This window comes from Cataglyphis hispanica, chromosome 9 (genome assembly GCF_021464435.1).
Source record: "Cataglyphis hispanica isolate Lineage 1 chromosome 9, ULB_Chis1_1.0, whole genome shotgun sequence".
Lineage (NCBI taxonomy): Eukaryota > Metazoa > Arthropoda > Insecta > Hymenoptera > Formicidae > Cataglyphis > Cataglyphis hispanica.
This window is the reverse complement of record NC_065962.1, coordinates 4,102,184-4,129,618: the sequence shown is the minus strand read 5'-3', so window position 1 is coordinate 4,129,618 and position 27,435 is coordinate 4,102,184. Positions and strand designations below refer to the sequence as shown.

General features: G+C 33.7%; 1 protein-coding gene across 3 annotated transcripts in view; it reads right to left on the bottom strand.

Moving 5' to 3' along the window:
• The window catches only part of LOC126851972 (uncharacterized), a 163,720-nt gene that overhangs the window by 91,848 nt on the left and 44,437 nt on the right, over positions 1–27,435 (bottom strand). For all 3 annotated transcript variants that reach the window (XM_050596378.1, XM_050596381.1, XM_050596380.1), the window contains exons 5-6: positions 21,402–21,678; positions 7,482–7,689 (exon numbers count right to left, since the gene is read on the bottom strand). In XM_050596378.1, coding sequence (XP_050452335.1) covers positions 7,482–7,689; positions 21,402–21,678 — 485 coding nt within the window. The remainder of the gene's footprint in view (positions 1–7,481; positions 7,690–21,401; positions 21,679–27,435) is intronic.

Below are 27,435 nucleotides of genomic sequence, written 5' to 3'. Positions count from 1 at the left end.
TTGACGTATGTTCAAGATCATGACTCTGAATAACATTTAAAAGAATTTTAGCCATCGGCCATTCTTCTTTAAAAAATTGTTAACAAAAAGAGTTGACAATACAAACGTGCATTTAACTCTATAATTTGAATTTTACCTAGCGTAAATGCCGCTTTATCTGCATATTTATATAATTTAAATAAATGATTGAGCTAATGGGAGATGGGTTCCGCCGAATTATTAACAAAGTAATGAAGTTTGTTTACGTTATATTTGTGTAGAGCACATGTGGAAAAATGTAGTAAATATGTATGAAACGGGCAGTTTCACGGATGACTTTGACCTTGATACATATTGTCAAAATCATCGTCTTAAGTGACCCTTAAGTTTACCTTTAAATAAATGGCGGTCGCAATCCGTTAAAAAATTATTAACAAAAAAGATTATTAAAGTTAACTTCAAAGACCTTAGAAAAAGTAAAAAAAAATAATTTTTCATTTATTGCTACTGCACGCAAAGCGAAGTTCAATGCAAAAAATAAACCTATGTGTCTAATTTTTTTATGGAGCCCCCCTCCCAACCAGGCAGGAAAGACCGAACTTACTGCCTCCACGCATATATTTTTTAATGGAAAGTGAGATTCCACATAGGTTTAAAACTTTTCACTTATGCATATTTATCAAAAAATTATATAAGACTGCATTTATCAATACAAAGATTTGAATTGAATCTCGATTTGCGTGGAAAATTATAAATTCATGTAAAAATCCTTGCTTTGCGTGGAAAATTGTAAATCTATGTGGAATTTCACTTTGCATTAAAAAGTATACGATTGAATACAACACAACTCAATACAATACGATCGAATATAGCATTCGCACATGTGACAAGAAGTCAACACAGCAATAGTGTTCATAATATAGAGAAGGGGGAGATTCAGGGAGAATATAAACAGTCCCAAGGAGAAAATCAATTACCGCTATTTAATCGAAGAAAAAGATGTTCCATATTATTAAAAAGAAAGTGCAGTTGAATGCAGACAATATTTTTTTAGTCGCACCATAAGGATACCTCTTTCCCTCATAAATCCACTTACATAAGTACTTCTATTAAGTTTGTACACATTAAAATTGTAGAGAACATATTTTTCTTGCTGTTCAATTTTAACGTGTGATGTTCCTTATGTATGTTGTTCATTGTTATTCATTACTTATTCATTTTTTTAATTTTATTTAATTGATTAACTTTTATTCTCTATTTGTTCTTTTCTTTATATTTAATTATATTTAATTATATATATATATATATATGCATACATACACATACATATATATACGTATATATACACATACATATATATACATACATATATATGGTGTGACGTTGCTGTCCCGCGCGCATCCACCGGAACTTTCCCCGATCGCTGAGCGCGGGATACGCTCCTGCGCCAATCGAAAATCGCGAGAGCCGTACCGAAATCTCCAGAGGGGCGTTATCTGTTGGGATTATTTCGTTATTTTTAAATGCATTTATTATTCTCTTATTACTATATGATACGGTAACTTCATCGGGGGAGCGAGGAGGCGGCCAAGAAGATAACAATTCAAGACAGCTCGGAAGACGAGGGCGACCTTCAGGAGGACATGAGACGGAAGGAAATAATTAACAGCCGAATTCTGAAGCGTGTGGCGAGGAGCGCGAGAGGACGAGGGGATCCTCGCGCCTGGACGCAGGACCGTGCGGAGACGTGTCCCCGAAGGACCCAGAAAAAGCTCCGCCGCCGCGAGAGGAAAAGAGGTCGTCGGGAGTCGCCAGTGCGTTCCTCGAATTCGAGATCCAGACAGGATCCGCCAAGGTCCCCTCAGAAGGGCCCTGTGACAATTATTGATCGCGAGCGGAGGTGTGTGCGCCCCCGGTACGATCATGAGCGTGCCACTCGGCGGCTGCCTCGCGTTATCGCGCGATTGATCGATAACATGCACCCCGATTGCGCATGCCCGAATGGCCCACGTTATTGATTCTAGATCGCGACGATCCTGGGTCAGACTGGCACGGACGTTTGCGTTAGACGTGGATGTTACGACAGCGATCTTAGCCAAACGAGTGTGTGCGAGCGAGGAGAGATCCCGACCGAGAGCGAGGAGAATGAGAGTGGTTGCTGCAGAATCCCGAGGGGACGAAGAGAAACCGCCGAGCCCTGGATGCGCAGGAAGAGAGCATAGTTGCCGGTGAAGTTATGCCGCTACCTAATAGCTCCGCGCGATCGCGATCAGAATCATTTCGTTCTGCCATCGTGGTCTCAATTTGGTGTTATTTTGGCGTTTGAGCCCCACCCGGAATTTTGGTGTTTATTGCGTCGTCCTTCGCGTAATTGCGACAGCGACACGGCCCCATCAGCAAGCGATCCGAACACCGAAACGTCTTAGGTATTGGTTTCGCGGATTCAATCATTATTGCGCGTTTAATACCGCATGTATCGTCTCTCTGGAGATAACGGATCGGAAATACGACGTAACACAGTAGTCCCGAAATTTCTCGCCCGTCTAGCGTCTAAGTCATGTATGCGTGAGTAGTCAATCGCCGAGTGTGAGTGTGTCTCGCGATTATGTATCTCTTTTGTTAGCCGTCGAGAGTGAGTGTGTTTCGTGCAGATATATTTCTGTTTATTATTTTTTTCGCCGAATTATATGCGTTGGAATGGATGAGCGATAGAGTGATTTTGCGGTTGGTACGTAATACAGAGCGTTGCGAACTATATTTGTGCGGTGCATGCTTCGGGGTGCCTTGGATGCATATGGTTGGCGTACGGCATGTTAAGATAGATAGCGAAATATTATCGATCCAAAAGGGGTTCGACGATTGACTCTGTATAATTGTGGGCATAGGCTCACTCGATCTTGATTTTACGGCGTCCTATTTTCCGCGACACTAAGCTATCTCTAGTATTCAATCTCGCTTCCGCGAATTTGTCATCGCCGAATAACCGCGCGAATTCACCGACTCTTTATGATATATCCATCTGGATACGATTCTTCCAAAGTAATAAATCTAATATTTTCTTGTTACCTCACGATTTTACTCTCATTTTACGTGTATATTTGTCGTTGTTTTTAACGTCTCAATCTCTCATTCGCTCAACGTACGCCCTGCCCCTCTACCGTTAGGTGAGCTAGTCCGCCCGCGACGAAATCTACTTCTTTCTTTTGCGTCTTTTTCGCGCCTATCTCGCGTATTTAACGAATTGATACGTGCAAGATCATATCTGGCGCCCAATTAAAATTCTCGCTAAGGTTTTGTCACGGCACACGCGGAACACCTTTCCTTCCCGGCGTGTAATTATATCTCGATTCTCTTTTGTCCACGATCCTTTTCCCGCATCTTCCGACGAATCTTACTCCCGTTCGTCAGCGCCACCGAATATCAGCGCGACGGAGAAAACTCGACGCGCGCAGCATTTGATGGCTCGCGGAGGGAAAAGCCGTCGCAATACATATATATATATATATATATATATATATATATATATATATATATAATATTTTATATATATATAAGATATATTATATATATGTATACATAAATATGTATATATAAAAATATGGACACAAATGGCCAAATGGCATTTCTCTTAAAAAATACATAGAAGAGTAAACGTTAATGTAAGCAATATTCAAATGGTGTTCAAATGCAATAAACACATATGTATATTTTACTATCACACGCTCAGCTATGTTTGGATATATATGCCAGACGATAAAGCAGTAAAGATATATTGTAATATTCTCATTTGAATATATGGAACACAATCCAAAAATTCCGTCTTCTATGCATGTTTGAATTTAATAATTTAATACTGTCGGTAATAGCGGAACTACAAATACCGGTATTATCGGCAATTGTAGTTACTTTTAGATGAGTGTGCTAACCCGTCGGAGTTAGCCTGCCGTTTTGGAATCGCCTTAAATTGAATTTTTCAAGAAAAATTTTTTTATTTGCAATATATCAATAATATATAATTTTAAGAAACAAAACAATGTATTCTTTTTTTAAAACACAAAACAAGAAAGATAAAAATTTTTTTTTAAATTCACTGATAATAACACGTTAAAATTGAAACATCAAGTTTTAAAATGTTTTTTTAATTTTTTGTCTATCATGATTTTTTGTCAAGTTTTAGTGATTTGAAAATGGTTCAATTTTCAGGGTATGAAAAGAGTTTTTTTCTATTTTGAGTAGTATGTTTTTATCTTTCAGCATTAACTTTTATTTATTTAATTATTTACTTTTTCCAGTTTTTTGACTCGTGTCTACAGTACGTTTCTTTTTCATTTTTCTTTTATTTATGTTCTTCACCTCTTGGTGTGTTGCTTCATGATAAATTTTTTTTCAGCAACGATTTGTCGTAAATTTTTTCCTTTTTGAAATGTGTCTAGTAATATAGGAAAATATCTAATATCTAATATTACTAAACATTATTTTGAAGAATGTTGGATAATTTCTTTTATGTGAAACTGTATTACATGAAGCGTTAGCTATGTGGGATGTGTGGTTCTTTCGTGAAATTCAATGTTACGTCTAGATTTAAGCAAGGATGAGTCAATGGAAAAACTAACACCTATCTTTTATTATCCTGAAAGTCAAATATGTCGTGGCGTAAGAATTGGGTCTCGAACTTGCAGGTCTCAAAACCATGACGCTATTAGGCTGATTATTCAGATATTTGTTCAGTGATCTCTTTCCGGTAAGAAAATTTAATCTTTTTTACGCGGGATGGGACCAAGGATGATCTTCGGCCTGGGAATGAGAGTGGATTAATAAAGGCTTGATTTAATTTTAATTAATAAAATACAATTTTATTCATATTTAAAATAAATGAAATTAATATACACGAGCTTATCGTAAAACGATAACATTAAGAGTTGTCTTGGTATGTATGAGTCCGTGTGGATATTTATTTCTTCACGGACGTGCAGAGGATATCAGTTAGAGGGAAGATTCTATCTTTAAAAATTAAATAATTAACTGATGATTATAATATAAAAGTATATATTTAATTACAAGATAAGAAAAATAAAATCAAAACTTATAAATGTATAAATAAATAAGTATATATTATTTTATTTTATTATATATTAAGAACGGTTGAAAGTATAAAATTGATCGCTCGCATATGTGTTAGGTTAAGATTAAGATTTAAAATTTTTCTAAGACTTATTCGAAGACTAATCAAAACGAGTTAATGATTAAATTTTTGATATTTAAAAAAATGAAACATTTTGCGAAAATCTAAGGATTGTTTTGAATTAAATAAAAAACAAGACAAAAAAGAGGAAAGATAGAAAGATAGAATTGCTCAATTAGACTTACTTTTTTAAATAGTGATTCGGAAGAGGTAGGGTAGCGAATTTGTGCGGTGTTTTTTGCTCTGTGTCTCATGTCAGTTCAATTTGTGTTTGCAGATGGGTTGCTCTGGAGATGATGCTAAGTGAGGACATTAGTCGCACAACATACTCATGTATCAGGATGTAAAAGCACAGAGTAATATTGTTTGAAATCTAAGATTGCAGAATAAGTGTTCTCCAGTCTTACGAATTCTCTTTTTATAATTCTCTTTTCGGAAATGTATTTTAATTCTAGGAGTAGAGATCTTCCAAAACTCCAATAAATTGAAATTGCCCAAAAATGGAAATCCTTCAACTTTAATGTAAATTAAAAATTGTGCTAATGTTCTGATTAGGCGTTTCTATTATTTTAGGTGTTTCTTTTATTTTTCTTATTTTTATCCGTGGTAGTTGTCAATTGGTGAGCCCGATATCGGTTTGAAGATTCCTTACACGTGATCAAATTAGAAAAAATGTTAAATATTTTCTTATAAATATTTTTATATTGATGCAGTGCTATGTTTATTGAATATTTAATTAAGAAACTTTTATTATTATTAATGCAACTAGATTTAATGCTTATTAGATTTTGTTAGAAAAATTATTATCATTATTGATGCAGCTATGTTTGTTAAGTATTTCGTTAGAAGAATTTTATTATCTTGTTAGTATCTCTTTATTCTTTCGACAGAAAATTCTACTATAAGGAATATATACTGATTTTTTATTTATCTCAAAGTGACTAGCGTGGTTTTATCACCGATCTTCTTACATCGTTTTATCACCGATCTTCTTACATCTTTTTCACGGTTACTCACAGATATAGTTATGGCCTATTAAATGATTCATTTTTATCATTAATTTATTAAGATTATTATTAAGATTATTGTTGCAACTTTGCAGAAAGAAGCACTCATGAAATTGCCAGAACATAACACCAGTATTAGCACTCAACATATGCTTGCTATATGGGCACACTTTAACTGCTTTCGGTTATGCTTTCGGTTATAACTTTTGCGAAAAAATTTTGTCTGTTTTACTGACAAAATGAGAATATTAAATCATAATTAAATTAATATGTGAATAATTGTGAATAATTAAAAGAATAATTAAAATATGTTAATAATTGTGAATATGTGAATAATTAAATTATAATTAAATAAGTTAAATAATTAAATAAATTAAAAAAAACTTTTTGTTGATTATACAGATTGATAAATCCTTTTTCACGATTAAAGTACACATAATAACAAAATTGAAAAATAATGATTTCATGTAAAAAAATGGAGAAAAGTTAAAAAATTACAGTTACAACTCAGATATACAACATTATTTTTCGGATAATTCGGACAAATCCGAATTATGGACATAAAATTCGAGCACGAAAGGCTGCGCTCAAGAGTGCCCTTAATATCGTTTCTTATAAAAATAGTTGTATTGACTTGTGCTAAATTAGTACAATTTAAATATGCAATATTGTCTTTATAATTACAAAGTCTGAATATAGAATCCGAGCGCTCAAGAGTAGCAAATCTTAATATTGTTATTTTGAGAAAATTATAATTCTACTGACTTGTGCCAGATTAGAATAACTCAGATATGCAATTTGGATAAATGATACAAACGTTATATGCTATTTGAATAACTGATGCGAACGTAAACATCAGTTGCATGTAGTATTCAAAACTATTTTTTATCATAACGTCTTTTCTTATTATTTTTTTAAAGTAATAATTAACATGATTTAACATATTGTTAAATTATAGCACACCTTAGCACAATTTAGCACAATTAATAAAATCTAAAAAATTAAATGTGGGGACTGAGATAAAAAAATCGTTTTTCTTCTTTTTTATAATATAGTTTTAATATTCGAACACAATGTAGCACAATTTTCGAAATTAGTTAATTCTAAAAGTAGAAGGATAGCTTCGAACAGATAACATAAAAAGATCTTGGAACATAGGAATTTCACATAAATAATTTTTAATTTTTATTTAGATTAAATTTCTCAATTAAAAGAATACGAATTAATATCTGCATATATATATATATATATATATATATATATATATATATATATAATACACTATTTATATACATATATGTCAAATAGATTACCTGTAGCCATAGTAATTGCATTTATCCCTTGTACAGGCTTCACATTTTCACCATCTGTAGCTATTATTTGCAGAGAATGGTTTTCAATTTTTACTTCAATCAAACAAACTGTACTACATGCATTAATCATGCGAAATCTATATCTTTTGCCTTTTTCAACCATAAACATTGAAAGTGCAACGTTTGTGCTTACTCCAGATGAAGGATTCTACAGAAGTAAATTTTAAATACATTAAGAAAAGCTGAAGTATATATGTTGATAATGTCAATTTAAAAACTAGCAGTTTTTTTGAGAATTATAAAGTATTTACTCAAATACATAAAGTACTTTATTTGCATATAAAATTTCTTGAGCGTCTCTTCAAAATGAGATTTTCACCCGCTTATTTGATGTTATAAAGTATTCTAGAAACATTTAAATAATAATAAAGTGTTTTGTAAGAACATAAAAAAAAACATTTTTGAGAAATTTAAAAATATCAAATAAATTATAAATATTACGATTACACAAAGCTAATCTAGATGAGGAAACTGGCAAACAAAAGCCGAGGCGGTCATTAATGCATAAACTTTTTCTTGTTTAATTTTATTGACAAATATGCAATAAGCATACGTCCGAGTTAGTGCAGTTTGTACCATCGAGGGAACGTTGTCGACTAGCTTGCACAAACTTGGGTTTAATGCGTTATTCTTTAGTGTCACTCGTTACTAAATTTCAATTTTAATTTTTGATTGTAGCATTTAGTATTGCGCATGTTAAGATTTAAAAGTAAATTTGATGTTTATACATTGTTAGGCATGCTGAAGATGCACCAAAAAATGACCAAAAACATACATATTTTAATGAAATTAAACGACAAAAGTTTATGCACTAATAATCGCGCCCTTATACATATATGAGTTTCTTAACTTAGAGGTATTAGTATTCTGAGCCTATTGCTGTTATTAAAGTATAATCTATCTTTCACTTTCTGTTTTGTAAGAAAACTACTTTGGTTTGCTTATATGATGATAAAATAAAAGAAACATGAAATGAAATTGATTAATAAAATTTATATCATATTGCATATAAAAATTGTAATCGAATTAATATTGTATTTAGAGATTGATACTTATTTAAAAACAAAGTCGGCAAAAATTAAAATTATAAACTGATAATTAAATTTTATATATATTTTAATTTTTAATTATAATATCAATTAATTTATTAACTTCCACTCATATGTTAAGAGACATACGGCAATTACACGTAATATAAACACAAGATAAAAAATTAATCTAGATTGTTTCACTATACACCTAAAAAATGAAAATTAATCATTCGGGAAGTGATTGGATACATAAAACCAAGAAAAAAAGTTAGTATGAACAAGTCCGAAAATATGATGTTTTTAAATTATCGCTATTTTTATGTTGAAATTCCAAATTGCTTTGTTAAAATTGGAAGAAGAGATGATTTTGTGTTTATTTATTGCTTTGTATTTATTTATTTAATTTATATTTTATTTGTATTTTTTAATATGGTTTTTTTTAACTTGGGTAGTGCTAAAGCAGCTTACAACTTTTATTTGACAGTGAAATTTGAATATTGATTATTGAAACTGTGAATATCTTATTTGTTTATGTATATATATATATATATATATATATATATATATATATATATATATATTGTTACGTCTGCCCTTGTATATTTCGTCTCTGTGTGTCGTCTATGGCAGTTTTCTATACCATCTCTAGAAGATGATTCCCTAACGCGTGGCTAAAGGAGCTGTTTTGGAAACAACAGCCATCTTGTGTTTAGAGCCGCCATCTTTTTCTCGCGACGGATTTGATTCCGCGTGGACGTGTTCGCTATTTATTTAAAGCAATATTGTCAGTTCTGTATTTTGTATTGTTGCATTAAAGTTCTTTTCGTTTCTTATAATAAGTATTGTATTATAATTATTTATAACGCGGAGTGTGAGTGCTGGTTATGTCGTGCGCGATTCGATTTATTTCGATTTCGATCCGCGGACATTTTGGGGGCTCGTCCGGGATCGATCTGGACAACACTATATTTGGAAAGAGCGCACAACAGGCCATGATTACATCGGAGCAGCAACAAGATCTTACATCTGGAGTCATGACACGGAAAAGATTCCAAGCTGCGACTCTGCTTCGAACTTTGGATCCGGAAGCTACAACATTGGGGCCGTCATTAGAGGCGATCATTCTTCAATCTGCGTTGCGGGAGATCCGGCAGCTGCGAGAGGAACGATTGCAGCAGCGAGCAGATTATAAGGTGCAGTTGCAACAGCGTGAAGAAATACTTCACAGAATAGAGAACAAGATATGACAGCGGTAAAACATCGATAATTCAAATCAAACCAGCTGAATCATTCTTATAATAGAGATAATAGAGAGAAAAGAACATACTGAGCGCGGAAATTTTAATAACGGAAGTAATAATTTACGTAACGATGAGCGCGGAAATTTAAATTTTAATGTGGTTATAAATTAAAGCCCGATAACTATGACGGAAGTGTTGCGAAAATTTTTCACCCAATTTCACCTGATAGCTCAAGCGAACGAGTGGTTCGATTCAGTGAAAACGGTCGTTTTGGCGTCATGCTTAAGGGGAAAAGCGCATTCCGTATTGGACGGAATTTTTTAAATCAAAGATTTAAAGTTTGATGAGCTAAAATCGAAGTTGGAATTGCGTTTTGGGGAAAGACAACTCTATAGTGTTATGCGCAGTTCACCAATAGAAAACAAAAAGATTTTGAAAATTTAGCGACATTAGGTGCGGATTTAGAACATCTATTTCAATTAGTTTATCTCAAGTGTTCGCAGGAAGTAAGAAATAAAATCGCTTGTGCGCAATTTGTCTTGTCCGCAAACTGCTCTATCAGATTTTATGAGAAGAACTCTACAGTTAGAAGGTGTCACTTCCTTAAAAATGGCTATTCGAAGAGCAATGGCAGTGAGAATGATTCAAAAAAGTAATTTTAAAAGGAAGAAAGATTTTAATAGTAATAGTAATAATTACTATAAAAATTATTATAAAGGAGAGAAATTTAATGATTTTAATTATAATAAGAAAAATTTTGATTACAAAAATAAAGACAAAAAGAATGATGGAAGTTCTGGAAAGAAATTTGATAATAAAAATGTTAAGAGATTGTCAAATAAATGTTGGCAGTGTGGGAATACTAGCCATTTTTGAGCAGAATGCCCTTCTTTTAAAGACAAAAGAAACTAAGTTTAGTCAAACTGACGCAAGTTCAGCGGATAGACAAAAAGACCCGATAGAATTAAAAAATAATTCTTCTAGTTGTAGAAATTTTTATGTTAAAAATAGAAAAAGATTATTTAATTTTGAAGGCTATATTTATAAACAAGTTTGTACTATTAAAATTGATACGGGCTTGGATATATCTTTAATTAATAGCAATTTAGTTAGAATGCCTAAGCAGCAAATTCCTCTTGATCATTTTTTTCGAATTACATATCCAACTGTGGAAGAAGTTCCTGTAATATTTAAAGTAATTATTATGATTATATATAGAATAGAAAAATATTGTGAAGATCTTCCGGTTTTTGTAGCTGAAATGGCAGATAATTATGTACTAGGGACTGATTTCCTTTCAAAAGTAAATTTAGAAAATGTTTTTGGGTCGATATTTGAAAATCCTGTTTTAGGTAATAAAGAAAGAATGTTTGTTCACGCATAGAAAATTATAGAAACAAGATTTCTCAATTTTTTGTCGAGCTTTTTGAAAGAGAAATAGAAGGATTTACGCAGAAAGATATTTTTGTTCTTTTTCTAATAGATTTCCAATATGTATTTTCGGAGGAGATTGTGGCTGGCAATTGTAACGTTGTAGAAAATATCATTAATGTAAATGATTCAAATTCTATTAAACTGGCTCCTCATCGAAGATATGAGAAGAAGTTATTGAAGAGTCGCAAAGTCCGTCTCACTTTGCCGTTAGAAAAAAGGATGGATCAATTCTGCCTTGATTATAGGAAATTAAATGCGAAAACAGTAAAAGATTCGTATCCAATACCTCAAATTGATGACATTTTTCATCAATTAGATGGAAACTCATAATTCTCTTCTTTGGAACTTAAGAGCGGGTATTGGCAAATGAAAATTCGTCAAGAAGATAAAGAGGAGACAGCATTTTCAATTGGAAATGGTTTGTGGCAGTTCACTTTCATGCCTTCTGGACTGTGTAATGCTCTCGCCAGTTTTGAGCAATTAATGAAAAAAATCTTATGGGGATTATTAATATTTGTATATTATTATATTTATTGTATCTTAAACTGTAATATTTATTTGGTATATTTAGATAATGTTGTTATTTTTGATAAAAGTCTCAAAGATATACTCGATCGTTTAAGACAAATCTTAAGCATTACGTTCTATTAATTTAAAATTGAATTCAAAGAAATGTTCTTTCTTTAAGAGAGATATAATATTTAGGTCATGCAGTTTCTCAGCAAGGTGTTACAACGGAAACGGCGCACTTGGACACAATACAATTGGACACGGTACAAATGGACACAAGATATTGCACACGGTTTAATTGAACACAGTGCATTTGGACACAGTAGTTTTTGGACACGTAAGAAGGTACATATCGTTTACTTGAACACCACTCATTTGGACACTGTTTATTTGGATACCGTTTATTTGCCCACCGTTCGTTTGGAGACCGTTATTTGCCCACCGTTCGTTTGGACACCGTTATTTGCCCACCGTTCGTTTGGACACCATTTATTTGACACACACAATGTAGCATGTATTTTGTAAGTTGTTAAGGTATTCACCTTGTCTACCGGCGGAGTGGGTGCGGAAGGGGAGCCAAAGGCGCGCGCGCGCGCGCGCGCGCGTGTGTGTGTGTGTGTGTGTGCGCGCGTGCATACGAACGATGTCCAAACGAACGATGGGCAAATAAACGGTATGCAAATGAACGGCATCCAAACGAACGGTGGGCAAATGAACGGTGTCCAAATGAACGATAGGCAAATGAACGGCACCCAAACAAACTGTGGGCAAATAACGGTATCCAAACAAACGGTGTTCAAATAAACGGTGTCCAAATGAACAGTGTCCAAGTGAGCGGTGTCCAAGTAAACTATGCGTATTTTCTTATGTGTCCAAAGCTACTGTATCCAAAATTACTGTGTCCAAATGCACGATACCTAATTAAACCGTGTGCAAAATCTCATGTTCATTTGACGTGTCGATTTGGACCAATTGTACTGTGTCCAAGTGTAGTCCACTCGTTACTGACCCTGAAAAGATTTCCACTGTTAAGAATTGGCCGATTCCTCGTACCAAAAAACAGTTTCTTAATTTCTTAGGTTTTTGTTCCAACAGGAAATTCGTGATGGTATTTTCGCTGATAACGAAGCCATTGTTCACACTAATTGAAAATTTGACAAAATTTGTGTGGACTGAACAATGCGAGTCAGCTTTTGTAGAATTGAAGAAACGTTTAGTGTCTTCTCTTATTTTATCTTTTCCAAAATATAAGGAATTTCCAATTCCATTCCAATTTATTCTTGATACTAACGCGTCTAATCATGGGATCGGTGCGGTATTGTCTCAGGATCAAGATGAAGTAAAAAATCTGAGAGGAATTATTGTTGTTACGCGTCAGGTATTGTTAGCCATTGCAGATTCATTGAAATTATTTTGTCATTATTAATACGGATGTAAGTTTGTAATTAGATCTGATCATATTTCTTTACGTTAATTGATGTTAGTTTAGGAATTTGAAAGGGCAATTGGCGTGTTGGCAAGAGCGGATTCAGCAGTATAATTTTGAAAGTCTTTATTGGAAAAGGAAACTTCACGGTAACGCCGATGGTTTTTCGAGGCATCTTTATGAAGAGACCAATTGCAATTATTACAACAAATTAGATTCGAAAAGAGAAGAATTAGTAGGCAGGATGATTTTTAGGGAAAATGATCTTGAAAATTGAAAAAAAAATCAATTAGAGGATTCAATATTGGTGAAGATTTTTAGTAGAAAGGAAGAAGGTCAGTGTACTTCCTGACAGGAAATCGTTTCGGAAAATTCTTCCCCTAAAATTTATTGATCACAGTGGGATTCTTTGGAATTGAGAAATGGTTCTATATAGGAAATGGGAATCCTCAAATTTACAAACTTGTGTTTTTCAGATGGTAATTCCACAGAAGAGGATTAAAGAAATCCTAGAAAAAGCTCACAATTCTCCTTCAGGTGGGCCATTTTAGAATAAACAAGACTTTAGAGAAAATTCAAAATAGATTTTATTAAGCCACTTGTAAGCAAGATCTTGAAGATCTTAATGTAAAATTGTAAAATTTATATAGCTTGTAAAATTTGTATAGACAAAAAAGAAACTTCTGATAAGGAAAGATTTGAGATGCAAATTTATAATGCTGGAATTCCTTTTGAAAGAGAGCAAATGGATATTTTAGATCCATTCCCTACATCTTTTTCAAGAAATAGATATTTGTTGGTTCTTTCAGATTGTTTCACTAAATAGGTAGGACCGTTTCCGTTGAAAAATATTAAGGCAAAAACTATTGCAGAGATTTTTGTAAGTTAGATAATTTCGAGATGTGGTTGTACTTTTAGAAGTACATACAGATTAAGGGAGAAATTTTGATTCGTAGATATTTCGAGAATTGTCACATTTCTTAGGAATTAAGAAGACAAGAACAACTCCGTTTTATTCTCAATCGAATGGTGTAGTCGAATGCCAGCATCAGACAATTATTAATTATTTAGCAAAATTTGTTGCAGAAAATCAACGGGATTGGGATAAATAGATAGGTATGAGTTTATTAGCGTATAGGTCTGCTAGGCATGAGACTATGGGGATCTTTTCTGCTGAGTTGTGGTCGATATTTAAAATTACCTTTGGATCTTCTTCGCGGTAGTCCTCCAGAAAGTAAAGTAAATTTGTCGGAAGGGAATTACGTTTCAAAATTGAGGAAAATTGAATGAAATTTATGATAGACAACGTTTAAATATGAAGTCTTTGAGGGCAAAGGCTTTCTATGAAGGCTCATCAGATACATTTTGAACCAGGACAGCTGGTGTAATTGTACAATCCTCGAAGAATTATAGAAAGAACTCCCAAATTATAAAGTAATTGGGAAGGCTCCTATGAGGTAGTTAAAAAATTAAATGACGTCGTATATTGTGTTCGGAAATCCAGGAAGCATAAAAATAAAATTGTCCATTTAAATAGGCTGACCTCTCATCATGAGAGACATATTTAGATATTTGTCATTTTAAAATTGAATACTGAAGTTGTTCTTCAACAGAATAGATTAATTTACATCCGAAACTCGATTTGTATTTAATTTATTTCTTGTTATTTGTTTAATGTTTTTTTTATTTCTTAAGGAGTTCAATAGAGAAGATGCGGAGTTTGGGTCGAAATATGACTTTATTTTTGAAGATTGCCTCACCCGCGGTTTCTGAGCCGTGGTTTTCTCGTCGAATCTAGGGCGAATGCTAAGGCGGAGACTTGGGGAATTCTCTTAGGAGAATATCAGGTCCATGGTAGATACTTCCCGCCCTCTCTTGTCCGAAGATTTCCTCCTTTATGAAGCGGCAGCAAGGATATTACTGCAAGCCAGACGAGGAGCAGCGGATAAATTTTAGAGTAAGAAGATTTATCGGAGTCGATTGGGACCTGGATATTGGTCCTCGGTAATCTGTAGCGGTAGCTCAGCAGGAAACCAATTTGGTGCCCTGGAATCGACACTGGATGACTCTTTTACAAAGACGAAGAGGGTTCGACAGTATTCTGCAGATTCCTAGCAGACATGTGATTGGGGCCTGCAAATATGCTATTCGGTAACCTGCAGTGACAGCTCAGGATAGAGCAGGAAACCATTGGGATATCCTAGAATCTACGCTTTGGAAAAAGAGGATAACTGTGAACCTATGAGCTTGTCTATTTTTAATTGTCGGGACAACAATCTTGAAGAAGGGGTCCGTCCCTGTATATTTCGTCTTTGCGTGTCGTCTATGGCAGTTTGCTGTACCGTCTTTAAGAGATGATTCTATAACACGTCACTAAGGGGGTTGTTTCGAAAACAACAGCCATCTTGTGTTAGAGCCGCCATCTTAGTCTCGTGACGGATTTGATTCCGGGTGGACGTGTTCGCTATTTATTTAAAGCAATATTATAGTTTTGTATTCTGCATTGTGCATTAAAGTTCCTTTCGTTTCTAATAAGTGTTGTTACTTATAACACGGAGTGTGAGTGCGGGTTGTGTCGTGCACGATTCAATTTATCTCGATTTCGATCCGCGAACGCAACAATATATATATATATATATATATATATATATATATATATATATATATATAATTTGAGTATTGATTATTGAAACTGTGAATATCTTATTTGTTTATATACAGAGTGTTCCTAAACTGGCGACAAATATTTTAATCATATTTTTTTTGTAACATTTTAAGATGAAAATTCTAATACGAAAATATCGAGGCTACAGAAATTTTCAAATAGGAAAAGTTTAAAGATCACGAATGACAGAGCTGGAATTTTGCGCGCTCAGGGATGGCAAAATGGACAATGGTAAAGGTGCTTCCATGAACCAAATGCCTTTGACAATAATAAAAAGTTATTGTAAAAATATTTAAGATTTTCAATAAGAATTTATTTCTGTTGTCTGTAATGAATCATAAGAACAGTTTAAAATCTTTTTATTCAATAATTTAATGTACCGATATTGATATACGTCAACTGCCTCCACAATGAAATTAGTCAAGACAACTAAATATGACAGTTGACACATATCAGTATATTGGCTATTTAAAAACTACTGTAGCCTCGATATTTTCGTCTTAAAATGTTACACAGAATTTGTGATTAAAATATTTGTCGCCAGTTTAGGATCATTCTGTATATGTATATGGTTAAATTTGGAAAAATTTGTCATTTGTTATTAATTCAGTAAAAATTCTTGAAAAATTTTGAAAAAAAGTTTGAGTAATAGTTTTTTCTTTTAAATAGAAATAAAATTTTTTTATATTTTTAAAGTACTCTTCAAGCTGTTAAACTTTTTTCAATAATTTTTTTCTATCTTTTATAATTTTGATAATATTTGATCTCAAAAAATAACATCGTTTCTTTTCAAAGAAGTGTTTCACCTTTTAAATGTGAAAATCCGCACATATTAAAGAAATATACGTTCCTTAGATTTTTTTGACAACATATTTGAAGGAGAATCGATTCCGGACAGTTGTGACACATCCCTTGTAAGAAGTGTTGCATTTAATCTCACGAGTATTACAGAATGTAATAAAACAATACTCTTAATAACATCACAAAAGTTTCCAAAATTAATTTTTTTGGTAAATATGTATAAAGGCAACCTCATGGATGACCTTGACCTTGATATATGTTGTCAACGTCATCATTCTGAGTGACCTTGACCTTGAAATAAGTGGCGGTCGCGATTCGTTAAAAAGTTATGCAAAGCGAAAAGCGAAGTTCAACACAAACTTGTGTTTAGTTTTTGAAAATGGAGCCTTCTGTTCCACAGAGGAGGGCATAGTGTCTAGTTTTTTAATAGTGGAATCCCTCCAGAGAAAGAGAGACGGAACATAATACCTCCATGCATATACTTTTTAATGCGAAATGGTTTCACATGGGTCTACAACTCTCCATGCAAAACGAGATTTTACATGGGTTTACAATTTTCTACGCAAAGCGAGGTTCATTTCAAACTTTTGTATGCTGTCTTATATAATTTGTTGGTAAATATGCATAAAATGGAAAACTATAAACCCATGTAAAACCTCACTTCGCATTAAAAATTACATGCGTGGAGGCAGTATGTTCCGATTCTCCTGCGGGGGAGCTTCATTGACAAAAAACTAAACACATAAGTTTGCGATGAACCTCGCTTTACGTGCAATAACAATAAATAACAAAAAACTGTTTGTTTACTTTTTCTTTTTTTGAAGTTAACTTTATTAATCTTTTTCGTTAATAATTTTTTAACGGATTTCAAGAATCATCTTTAGTGACCTTGAAATAAATGATGGTCGCGATAACTTTAACAATATATATCAAGGTCAAGATTCGTGAGGGTGCTCTTTACGCATATTTATTATTTTTTTGTTGACATTTTATATCTTCTTAATTATTAAAATTACAATTTTCTGTTAAAAATTACATTTTTAACATTTAAATCTTTTTACACGGTTTTTTAATCATATCTATTTCATTATAATGTTACATCATGTTAAGTATTTTCGCAGTTTATAATATAATTGATTAAATAAAAGAATACGTGCAAGCGAGTATGTATTTTATTGTGTCAAAATATTCAATTTGTTATGAAAAAATTATGTATACCTCTCTGTTCATTAGCATCGATAGCTTTTGATAATAATCACTATACTCACAATAAAATTCATTTAATTAGATATTTATTTGTTATGATTTATCTCTTTTAGTTTAAATTTAAAAAATAAAAAAGGTGACCATTTTTGATGGAACATTCTGTATAAAAAGAAAAATTTTATAGATGTAGAAGTGAAAAGTAAAAATAAAAAATCACAGACATTAAGTTGATTTTTAAACTAACTATTAACACGAGTTTACGAAAAATGAAATATTTACAGAGAGATATTAGAAGAATTAGTTCGCATTAGTGTATAATGAGGCATCGTTGAAGCACGAACATTGTCTAGTATTATGTACTTTAATTTTTAAAAGAAGCATTTGCATAAATATGTGAATCCAAATATTGGAAAGATTTGAAGACCAAAATTTATAAGTTTTTAAAATAAATTAAAAAATAAAATTTATAAATAATTAAATATATTTAAAATTAGAAAAAGTCTTTTGCTTTTTCTAATCATGTTTTGCTAAGCATATCATTTTGGGTAAATAAAAGGCATAAAAGGTTACACTTCACCAATTTTATTGCCACTTAAATATGTTGTAGAGGAGGATCTTCTGAGTAATTCTCCGCAAGAAAAAAGTGGGGGACAGGACAGAAAAGGGGGGATGTTTAGAAGATATAATAAATTGAAATTTCACAATTTTAATGCTTTCTTTGAAGTATTATAAAATAAAATTAGGAATAGTGATATTTGTGTCCATTGTATTGCTTGCAGAGGACGTAGGAAATGTTTTTGTTTACGTTTACGAGATACATACAAGGTCATAGATATTTTATCCTTCCCCTTACACCCTCGCCCGAAAAAAATTCTACCCGAAGCTACAATTTGGGTATATAACATAATCCAAACCAAATTTTTAAATCAGAAATAGGTTTGGGTTAGGTTATATCTTTCGGAAATGGAGCCCTCCCGTAAGGAGGGGAGCGGAACCCATTGCATTCACACATATACTTTATACGTGAAGCAAAATTCCACATGGGATTACAATTTTCCATGCAAAATAAGGTTCAACCGAATCTATGAGTTCCGCCCCCTTCCTCCCTACGAGGAGGGCTTTCACTTCCGGAAAATATAACCTAACTCAAACCTATTTCTGATTTAAAACAAAAATTAGTTTGGATTACGTTTTATAACTCAAATTGTAGCTTCGGGGTAAAATTTTTTCGGGGTGGGGATGCAGGGGAAGGGCCTCCCCCCGTTCATGCGTAAAAGTCGTAAACCTTTTTCAATAAAAAAGTAATATTATTACAACATATTACACAATCTTTAATGTCAAACTTCAATTTGTCATATCTTCTAAACGAATGCTTCCTCCACTTTTTTCTTGCGGTAAATTACTCAGAAAAACCTCCCTTACAACGTACTTAAGTGACAATAAAATTGGTGAGGTATAACCTTTTATACATATTTACCTCATTTTGTATATCACAATGTTCTGCATGACGTTCTAAGTTTTTTCTTCAATTTGTACAATAAAAAGATTCGAGTGCAGTTTCGAAAAGAGCTTACCTCTGATTTTGATAAAACTGTGAAAAGCTTCTTTTCAGTTCTTCTTTGTAATGGAAGCCTTTTAAGAGGATTTTTGTAACATGCACATTTGTGACGATCTTATCAATTTCAATAGTGTTGAAATATATGAAAGATAAATTTTTAGATTGTTCCGGAGCAAAAAATAAAGGTTACTCTTAATTTTTAAGATGTAATTATTAGAAATTTGAGTTTTAATATATTGTTTAAATATTAAATTATAAAAATTTGTAGGATTCAGCATTCCCTTCTGTTTATATTTTGCTCATGCATCAAAGATGATATGATTTGTTTATATTTTATATTTTAAATATGATTTGTTTATATTTTTTAATAGTTATTTGTGATTGTCTATTTTTTCATTTGTGCTCAGTATATGTACTGTAATACTGTAAGTTCGGTTAGGTAGGTTAGATTTTTTTGGACTGGGAATGGCAAAGCCTCTTTCCTATCAATACATATATTGTTTTTATATATATATCAGCAAATTATATAATTGCATATATTGTTTTTATATATATATCAGCAAATTATATAATTGCATACTAATTGGAATGTCATATGTAGCAATATATACAATTATTATACTTTTTAAAATTTTTTCTTTAAAAAAAAAAATGATTTTCTTATAGGAATCGTCAAAATTTCCTTTAGAGGCTTCTAATTTAAAAGGAAGCTTTTTACAGAGTTTAAGTAGAATCGCAGGTAAGCCCTTTTCGAAACTTTATTTGAGAATTTTCAATATGTACATTAAAAATGTACATGATCAGAAAATTACGTTTTCTTCATATTAGACTTATTTTGTTAAAAATTTTTAATAAACAAGCGATAGTTAAAATTTTCTGAAAAAACATTGTCCTTGATACTTAGGATCGCGTCCTTGATAATGTATATCAAGATCATTGAAATCAGTGTGATCCTTAGACTGTATAATTATCAATATTTTTTTCTAATAATTTTTTATTAATACTAACTTTTTACGAAATGAGTCAACTAAATAACTATTATGATATAGTTTGATTTTCGGCAGCTTCAAATTTAAATTATTTAAATGAGAGAGAGAAATATGTTAATTCTATAAAGTCAAGCTTACAAAAAAATATAAATCTTCGAAGAAAGATATAAAATCATAAATTATCATTCTTTTGCACTAACTACAAGCCGTCAAACTTCAAGAGGAATATCTCTATAAATTGAAGTAGCTTTCAAGAAAGTAAAACTTCATGGATCATTTTCTATGATTAACAAAATTGTGATGGCCTTTTATTTCATTAATATCCTTTTTATAATTTGTATTACGATACATAGTTTAATTGCTTTCCTACATTTTTAACAAATGTTTGTAATTAAGGGAAATTTTTAATTTAGCTATTTTATTTGATCGAGAAAATTTTTGAATCAGTCATTTACATCGCGCCATTTGTTACAATAGCTAAGCATTTAGAAAAATTAATGTTTAATTTTTTTAGAGTTTGTTCAACAATTCTAAAAATATTTACACCAGTTATATGCCATTATATGAAAATTTAAAAACTCCTTGATACATGAAAGATCGTTTTGTAACTATTTAAGGAGAGACACTCAATTAATTCAATTGATATATCGATTATTGATGCTTTTGTCTAGACACATTGAAAAATAGTGAAAAATGAGTACATTGCTAATAAATGTTTTAATTTTTCTATATGGAAAAAATTGAATATGGTTTATTTGCTGTTACTGTATATTTTATTCAATAAAATATTGTTAGTTTCTACAAATGTTATAATTATATTCTATAGTAATATGTATTATGCTCTTTAATAAACATGTAATTGTATGTGTCAATTAATTTTCATAATTATATAAGCTTATACAGTTACACAAGTTCGGATGTGAATAAATTTTTAAAATATTAACTTTCGAATTTTCGAACTGTTATCTTACAGAGTATCTAATAAGAGATTTTTCTTACCTTCCAATTTCCTCTACCATTTATTAAAAAATTTTGCGGAATTTGCCCCTTTGAATTTGTTTTATATCGACCAGGAAAACGTTCTAACGATAATTCGTGCATCCAGTCACTTATAACTATTACGTGTTCCGGAAGATCCATATCGTATAAATTATGAAAAGGATTTAATTGTGGCGGATCGCGTACGATAAAAGATCCATACTGTCCATCTATCATATGCACTGATATATGTGAATGATAGAAATGTGTACCTGAATTTTTTACCATAAATTGATATCTAGAAAAAATATTTCAAAAAACATATTAGAAAATATTTTTAAAATGCCTGAAAAAGAAATAAAAGTATTAAGAGCTTTAAAAATTTTGCAAAATTCATTATTATAATTCAAAAATTGTTACATGAAGAAAATTTTTGTTTCATTGATTAATATTACTCATGACATTACAAATAATTTAAATTATTTAAAGGTTTGGATACAGTACCGAAAACGATAAACCTCCGATTGCGCTAAAATTTTAATCAAAGCTTGTGCTTGATTTAAATATAAAGCGAGGGTTTTTTGCCGTTGAGGCTCCGTTCGTCCTCCATGTCTCCTCAAAGTTTCAAACATTTTTACTGTATATCTCCGAAAATATTGAGTTTAGAGAAAAAAGTTATAGACAAAAAATGAAGCACTTAAAAAATTCTACAAAAAAAGTTATATACATTTGTCATATAAACACATCACATAAATAATTATTTTAGAAGTTAAGTGATAAAATAATAATTTTAACGCTATCGTATTAATAATGTATCAGACCTGATTCATAGAGAAATATAGAATAGAATAGAATAGAATAGCGTCTTTATTGCCCTCCAAAGGGGATTCAATATTATACAAATACACAATTACATTTATGCTTTTACATTTATCCATTTTTGTACATTTCTCAACCCCTCTCCTGCCTCGTTCTGGCCTGTATGGCTTACAAAAACTAATTACTCCCTCCCCTTCCTCGTTTTCCCGTCCTCCTCTCGTACTTCCCCCTCTCCTTATCGCTCCTCTCATATTCTCCCCCCCCTCACCTTCCTCTTCCTTCCTCTTCCAATCTCCAGATGTCTTTCTTTCATTCCTTCCACTCCTTCCTTCCTACTTCCTTCCATCCATTCCATTCCATCCTTCCATTCCATTCTCCTTTCTTTCCTTCCTCCTTCCTCCATCTCCATCTCCTTTCTTCCATTGTCCTTTTCCTCCACTTCCATTTCCATTTCCATTCTCTGTCCCTCTTCCTCTTCCATTTCCATTTCTCCTTCCTCCTTCCCTTTCTTATCCCTTCATTCTCTGTCCTCCATCCAGTCCATTGGTCATCCCTCCTTCCTCCGCGTCCTCTCCCCTCACTCCTCTCCATATCATATTTCTCTTTCTTCTGTCCTTTCTGTCCCGTTCCTCTCTTTCCCTTCTTTCTCTCACCAGCTTCCACCTTTTTTCCGAGCTTTTACTTTCATTCTCAGTCCTTCCTTTACTTTCTTCCTTCTCCTTTCCTCTTCCTTCTCGACTCCTCTTTCCCCCATCTTTCCATCCATCCTCCATCCACCTTCCCTGTCCACCTTCCTTCCCTTCCACTCTCCATTCCCTTCCATTCCTTTCCTTCTCTCCTTCCTTCCACTCTTCCATTCCTTCTTTCCCCGTTCTTCCTTTCCTTCTCTTCTTCCTTTCCCTTGTCTCTTCCTTCATCCATCCTTAACCTTCTCTTCTTCCTTCCACTTTCTTCCTCTTCTCTTTTCTTCTCTCTCTTCATCCATCATCCCTTCTCTCTTCCTCTTCCACCTCTCCTGTCTCTTTCCTTTCTTCCAGTCTCCTTCTTCCTGTCTCTCTTCTCACTTCTCCCTCCTTCCCTTCCGCTCTGTCCCTCAGTCTTCTCTCATTTCTCCTCTCCTCCATCTCTTCGCTATTCTCCATCTCTCGCATGGCTCTGGCTAACACTTCCTCCCTTTTGTTCGTGGTTCCCTTGCTCGCCCTTATTCCTTTTTCCTCTCACTGTTCTTGCTTTGTCTTCTCTCCTCCATTTTTTGATCTTCTTTTTCATCTCTCTCAACTCCTTTCTTATATCCCTCAGCTTCTTCACCAGATCCTCCGTCCACTTTCTCCTCTCCATCTCCTTCTCTGCCTGTCTCCTGCGCTCGCCTTCCCTCTCTCTCCTTTAACGTTCCATCTCACGCGTGCGGTAAGACGGGCGCGTGCTTGCCGGTGCGTGCTGGTAGGCGCGAGGCGCGCGCGGCAAGGCGGGCGTGTGTTGTCAACGCGTGCTTATAGGCGCGAAGTGCGCGATGATGCGGGCGTGTGTTGTCAACGCGTGCTTATAGGCGCGAAGTGCGCGATGATGCGGATGGCGGTGTTATTATCCCGTATCTTCGCGGGTGTCCTATGCGAGATGGTCTTCGATATCTCGCGGCGCGGTATTTACAGGTATGCGCGGAAGCGCGTACAATATGTTGCCAGATAGGGCGGTGGCCTGCAGTTGATGTAAGCGTCGATATCGGGGACGCGGCGCGTGTTCCCAGATAATGGTTCGTGGGATGCGTCGTGCACAGAGTTCGGACGGTCGGGTGTAAGGACCGTAAAGCTCGAGAATACTCGAGGAGAGCGGCGAACTCGTCCACTCTCGGTCTTTTACGGAGGTTTTGTGACAGGATTCGTCTCTGGAGCAGATAGTCGAGAAGTCTCGACGGAGGCTGCGAACACGTCAACCTCCGGTTTACTGTCTTTCGACGGTTGCGGAGCGGTTTCTGAATTTGTCTCGTGCGTACAGCTCGAGCGGATTCGGTTGCCGGTCTGGTGCAGATCTGTGATCTGTTGGGCTTTTTATACTGGCGTTTCGGAGCTGCACCCGCGTCGTTTACGTTCCTCTCGGGGTGGGGGAAACGGCGCGAGGTTTTTAACGCGGAGCGCTCGGCGTTCTTCGGAAACGCTCGGCGCTGTTCGGCGGTCGGTTATTTGTTTACCGTCGGTGCTGGTTGTTATTAAAAATAGGGCTCTAAGCGCCTCTGCCTTTGCCCGGCTGGTGTTTGCCGGGCGACAGACTTCCGACGAGCGACATGTCGGGAACGATGGGGTGATGCATCGTTACACTGTTACAATCTCTAACCACAACGTGCTACGTAGCCACATAGTATTACGCACTATTTCCTCGGTTTCGTATCTGTGCTTAGTTCCCATCGATTTCCACGCGCTTGATCCTTGTAATTCGCACCTCCCGCGCCATCTCTCGGCTTTCTCGTCTCAACATTATTTGTCCTTTTCCAATGCTGCGCCTTGTTTTGCTTCGTACGTCCTCTCCCTTGTTAACTTCTTTTCTCTACCTTCATTTCGCCTCTCTTTCTTTCCATATATCTCTCTCTCTTTCTCACTAACTCTTTCCGTCCTAACCTCCAACTGCCAATATATTCATGACTCCTTCTAAATTCTTCCTCTTCTGTCCATCTTACTTCCCTTCATTCTCATCTGAACTCCTCTCTCTGTTCTTCCTTTTCCTCCCTTCTAAACCTTTGTCTTCCTCCTTGATCCTGCGCCATGCATTTTCCCTCGAGCATATTAATGACCACCCTCCCTCCGTCACCCAGACATGGAACCCTCCCTCATAGAGAAATATATTAATAGATTTTCTTCAGTTGTAGATTCCCAAATCAATTTCTTCTCGTAAATCCCTGTGGAACCTCGCTTTGCATTAAAACGTATATACGTGGAAACAGTTCCGCCCTCCCTACGAGAAGGGCAGGAAGGGACTCCACTACCATTAAAATTAGACGCATTAGTTTGAATTGAACCTCACTTCGTGTGAAAATCCTATATGAAACTCTAATATGAAACCTCATTTCGCATTAAAAATTGTATGCGTGGAGGCAGTGTGTATTAGGACGATAACGTTAAAATTACTATTTTATCGCGTAAATCCTAAAATAATAGGTTTATATGAAACATGTAATAATCTTTTCTGTTCAATTTTTTAATAGCTTCAGTTTTTGTTTGAAATTTTTTTTTCTAAAATTAATATTTTCGAAGATATACAGCAAAAATGTTTGGAATTTTGAGAGAGCATAGGAGGCAAACGGGGCCTCATCAACAAAAAATCCTCAAGGTGCTTTATACTCGAGACAAGTTTTTCTTAAAATTTAGCGCAATTAGAAGTTTATCGTTTTCGAAACTGTATCCAAAGTTGTTTTACAATAATGCAAAACAAGAAGAAAAATAAAGTCAAAAATAAAGTGATTAATGGATATTAAGAGTGTAATAATTGAAATAGTGTAAAAAAGAAAAGTATTTTTTTTTTTCTAATCGATGTCATGTTGCAAAGTTAGATGATATTAGCGAAACCGAGCAAATGCCTTACACTTGAGTGATGCGGTGCATTATCTATTAACATATGTGTTACTGTAAATATATTGTTGGTAAATAATTATGGAAGCATTGAAGAAATATTTAGAGATTTTGACTGACAATGTTTTCAATAACGAAATTAGTAATTATAAGTGCGAAAGCGCATTTGTGTATAATGTTTATTTATATTTTATATATAAATAAAATTATTGCACAATTAATATTTTTAGGTTAACTTACAAATGGCTAAGCAATATTAATGTAGCAAAATAAAGCTTGTGGGAATTCTACCAAAAATAACTATAAAACATTGAAATACATATTTTTATTAATTGATTTTATATAGAATTGTTACGTCCTGCTGACTCCACAATTCTTTCTTTCCGCGAAGTTGTGGCAACAATCGTCGATTGGTGATAAACCATCTCAATCTTTCTAAAATAAATGTCATTCGGTAAATACGAACGTCTTGTGTTATCAAGCGACGCGGTAGCGTCGCGACGCCAATTTAATAAAAAAAAACGCCAATTATAAAAGAAATCTGTTTGGTTTGTCAAGAATTTTACCTATGTACAAGGACCGCGGCGCTACCAAGTAGCTTATCCGGAGTTTTATGTCTATAATACTTTCGATTAAAATATCTCAGGAACTAGAGCCGTAATCAAAAATCTAATTGCCCTTTTATCATATAATGTGAATGCAAGCTTTCGATTGCGATCAGTTTGAATAAGATTGGTGCTGTCAAAACTGAGAAAAGATATTCGTATATAGCAAACGTGAGACTTTTTTTTCCCGGATAAATTTCAGACTCACATACATATGCTCACACGCAAAGCGATTTTGTCCATCAAGGGGCATTCACACTATTCACGTTTGATTATTCTTTTGTGTACACTCTTTTATATATGATAAATGAGAGAGAGAGAGAGAGAGAGAGAGAGAGAGAGAGAGAGAGAGAGAGAGAGCGGGAGAAGGAGAGAGAGAGAGAGAGAGAGAGAGAGAGAGAGAGAGAGAGCGGGAGAGAGACAAAGAGCGAGAGAGAGAGAGAGAGAAAGAGAGCGGGAGAGAGAGAAAGAGAAAGAGAGCGGAAGAGAGAGAGAGAGAGAGTGTGTGTTTAGAATTTCTCTATTTTGCAAAGTATGTCTTACAAGATGTATAATTTGAAAGACAATTTTTCGTAAACTCTATGTCGCATAAAACACTTATACCGAGACAAAGTATAAAAATTTGACGTGCCCAGATTGCATTAAAATATACTACTAAAAAAAGTAAGTAACACTTTTTATATCCCAAAAATTGAGCTATTTTCAAATTGTTTTTTCAAACTCGACGAAAAATCATCGTACACAAAAAAGCATTTTAAAGCTTGAAGTTTCAACTTTAACGCGCTATCGATGGTTTTAAAAAATTTTTTTTCTTCCTTGTTCTTGTACTTTAAAAAAGAATACATTGTTTTGTTTTTTAAAATTACGTATTTTTGATACTTTGCAACTCGATAAAAAAATTCAGATTCAAAAGACTTTTATTTGTAGTAAAATGCAAATCGGAAATATTTCAAGCAGCAATGGAACAAATATTCAAAGATATATGTTAATCCTTTTCAAGATGACATACTGATTTATGGAAAAAATAATAAAGAATATGTACAATGCCCCAATGAAACGCTACAATGAGTAAAG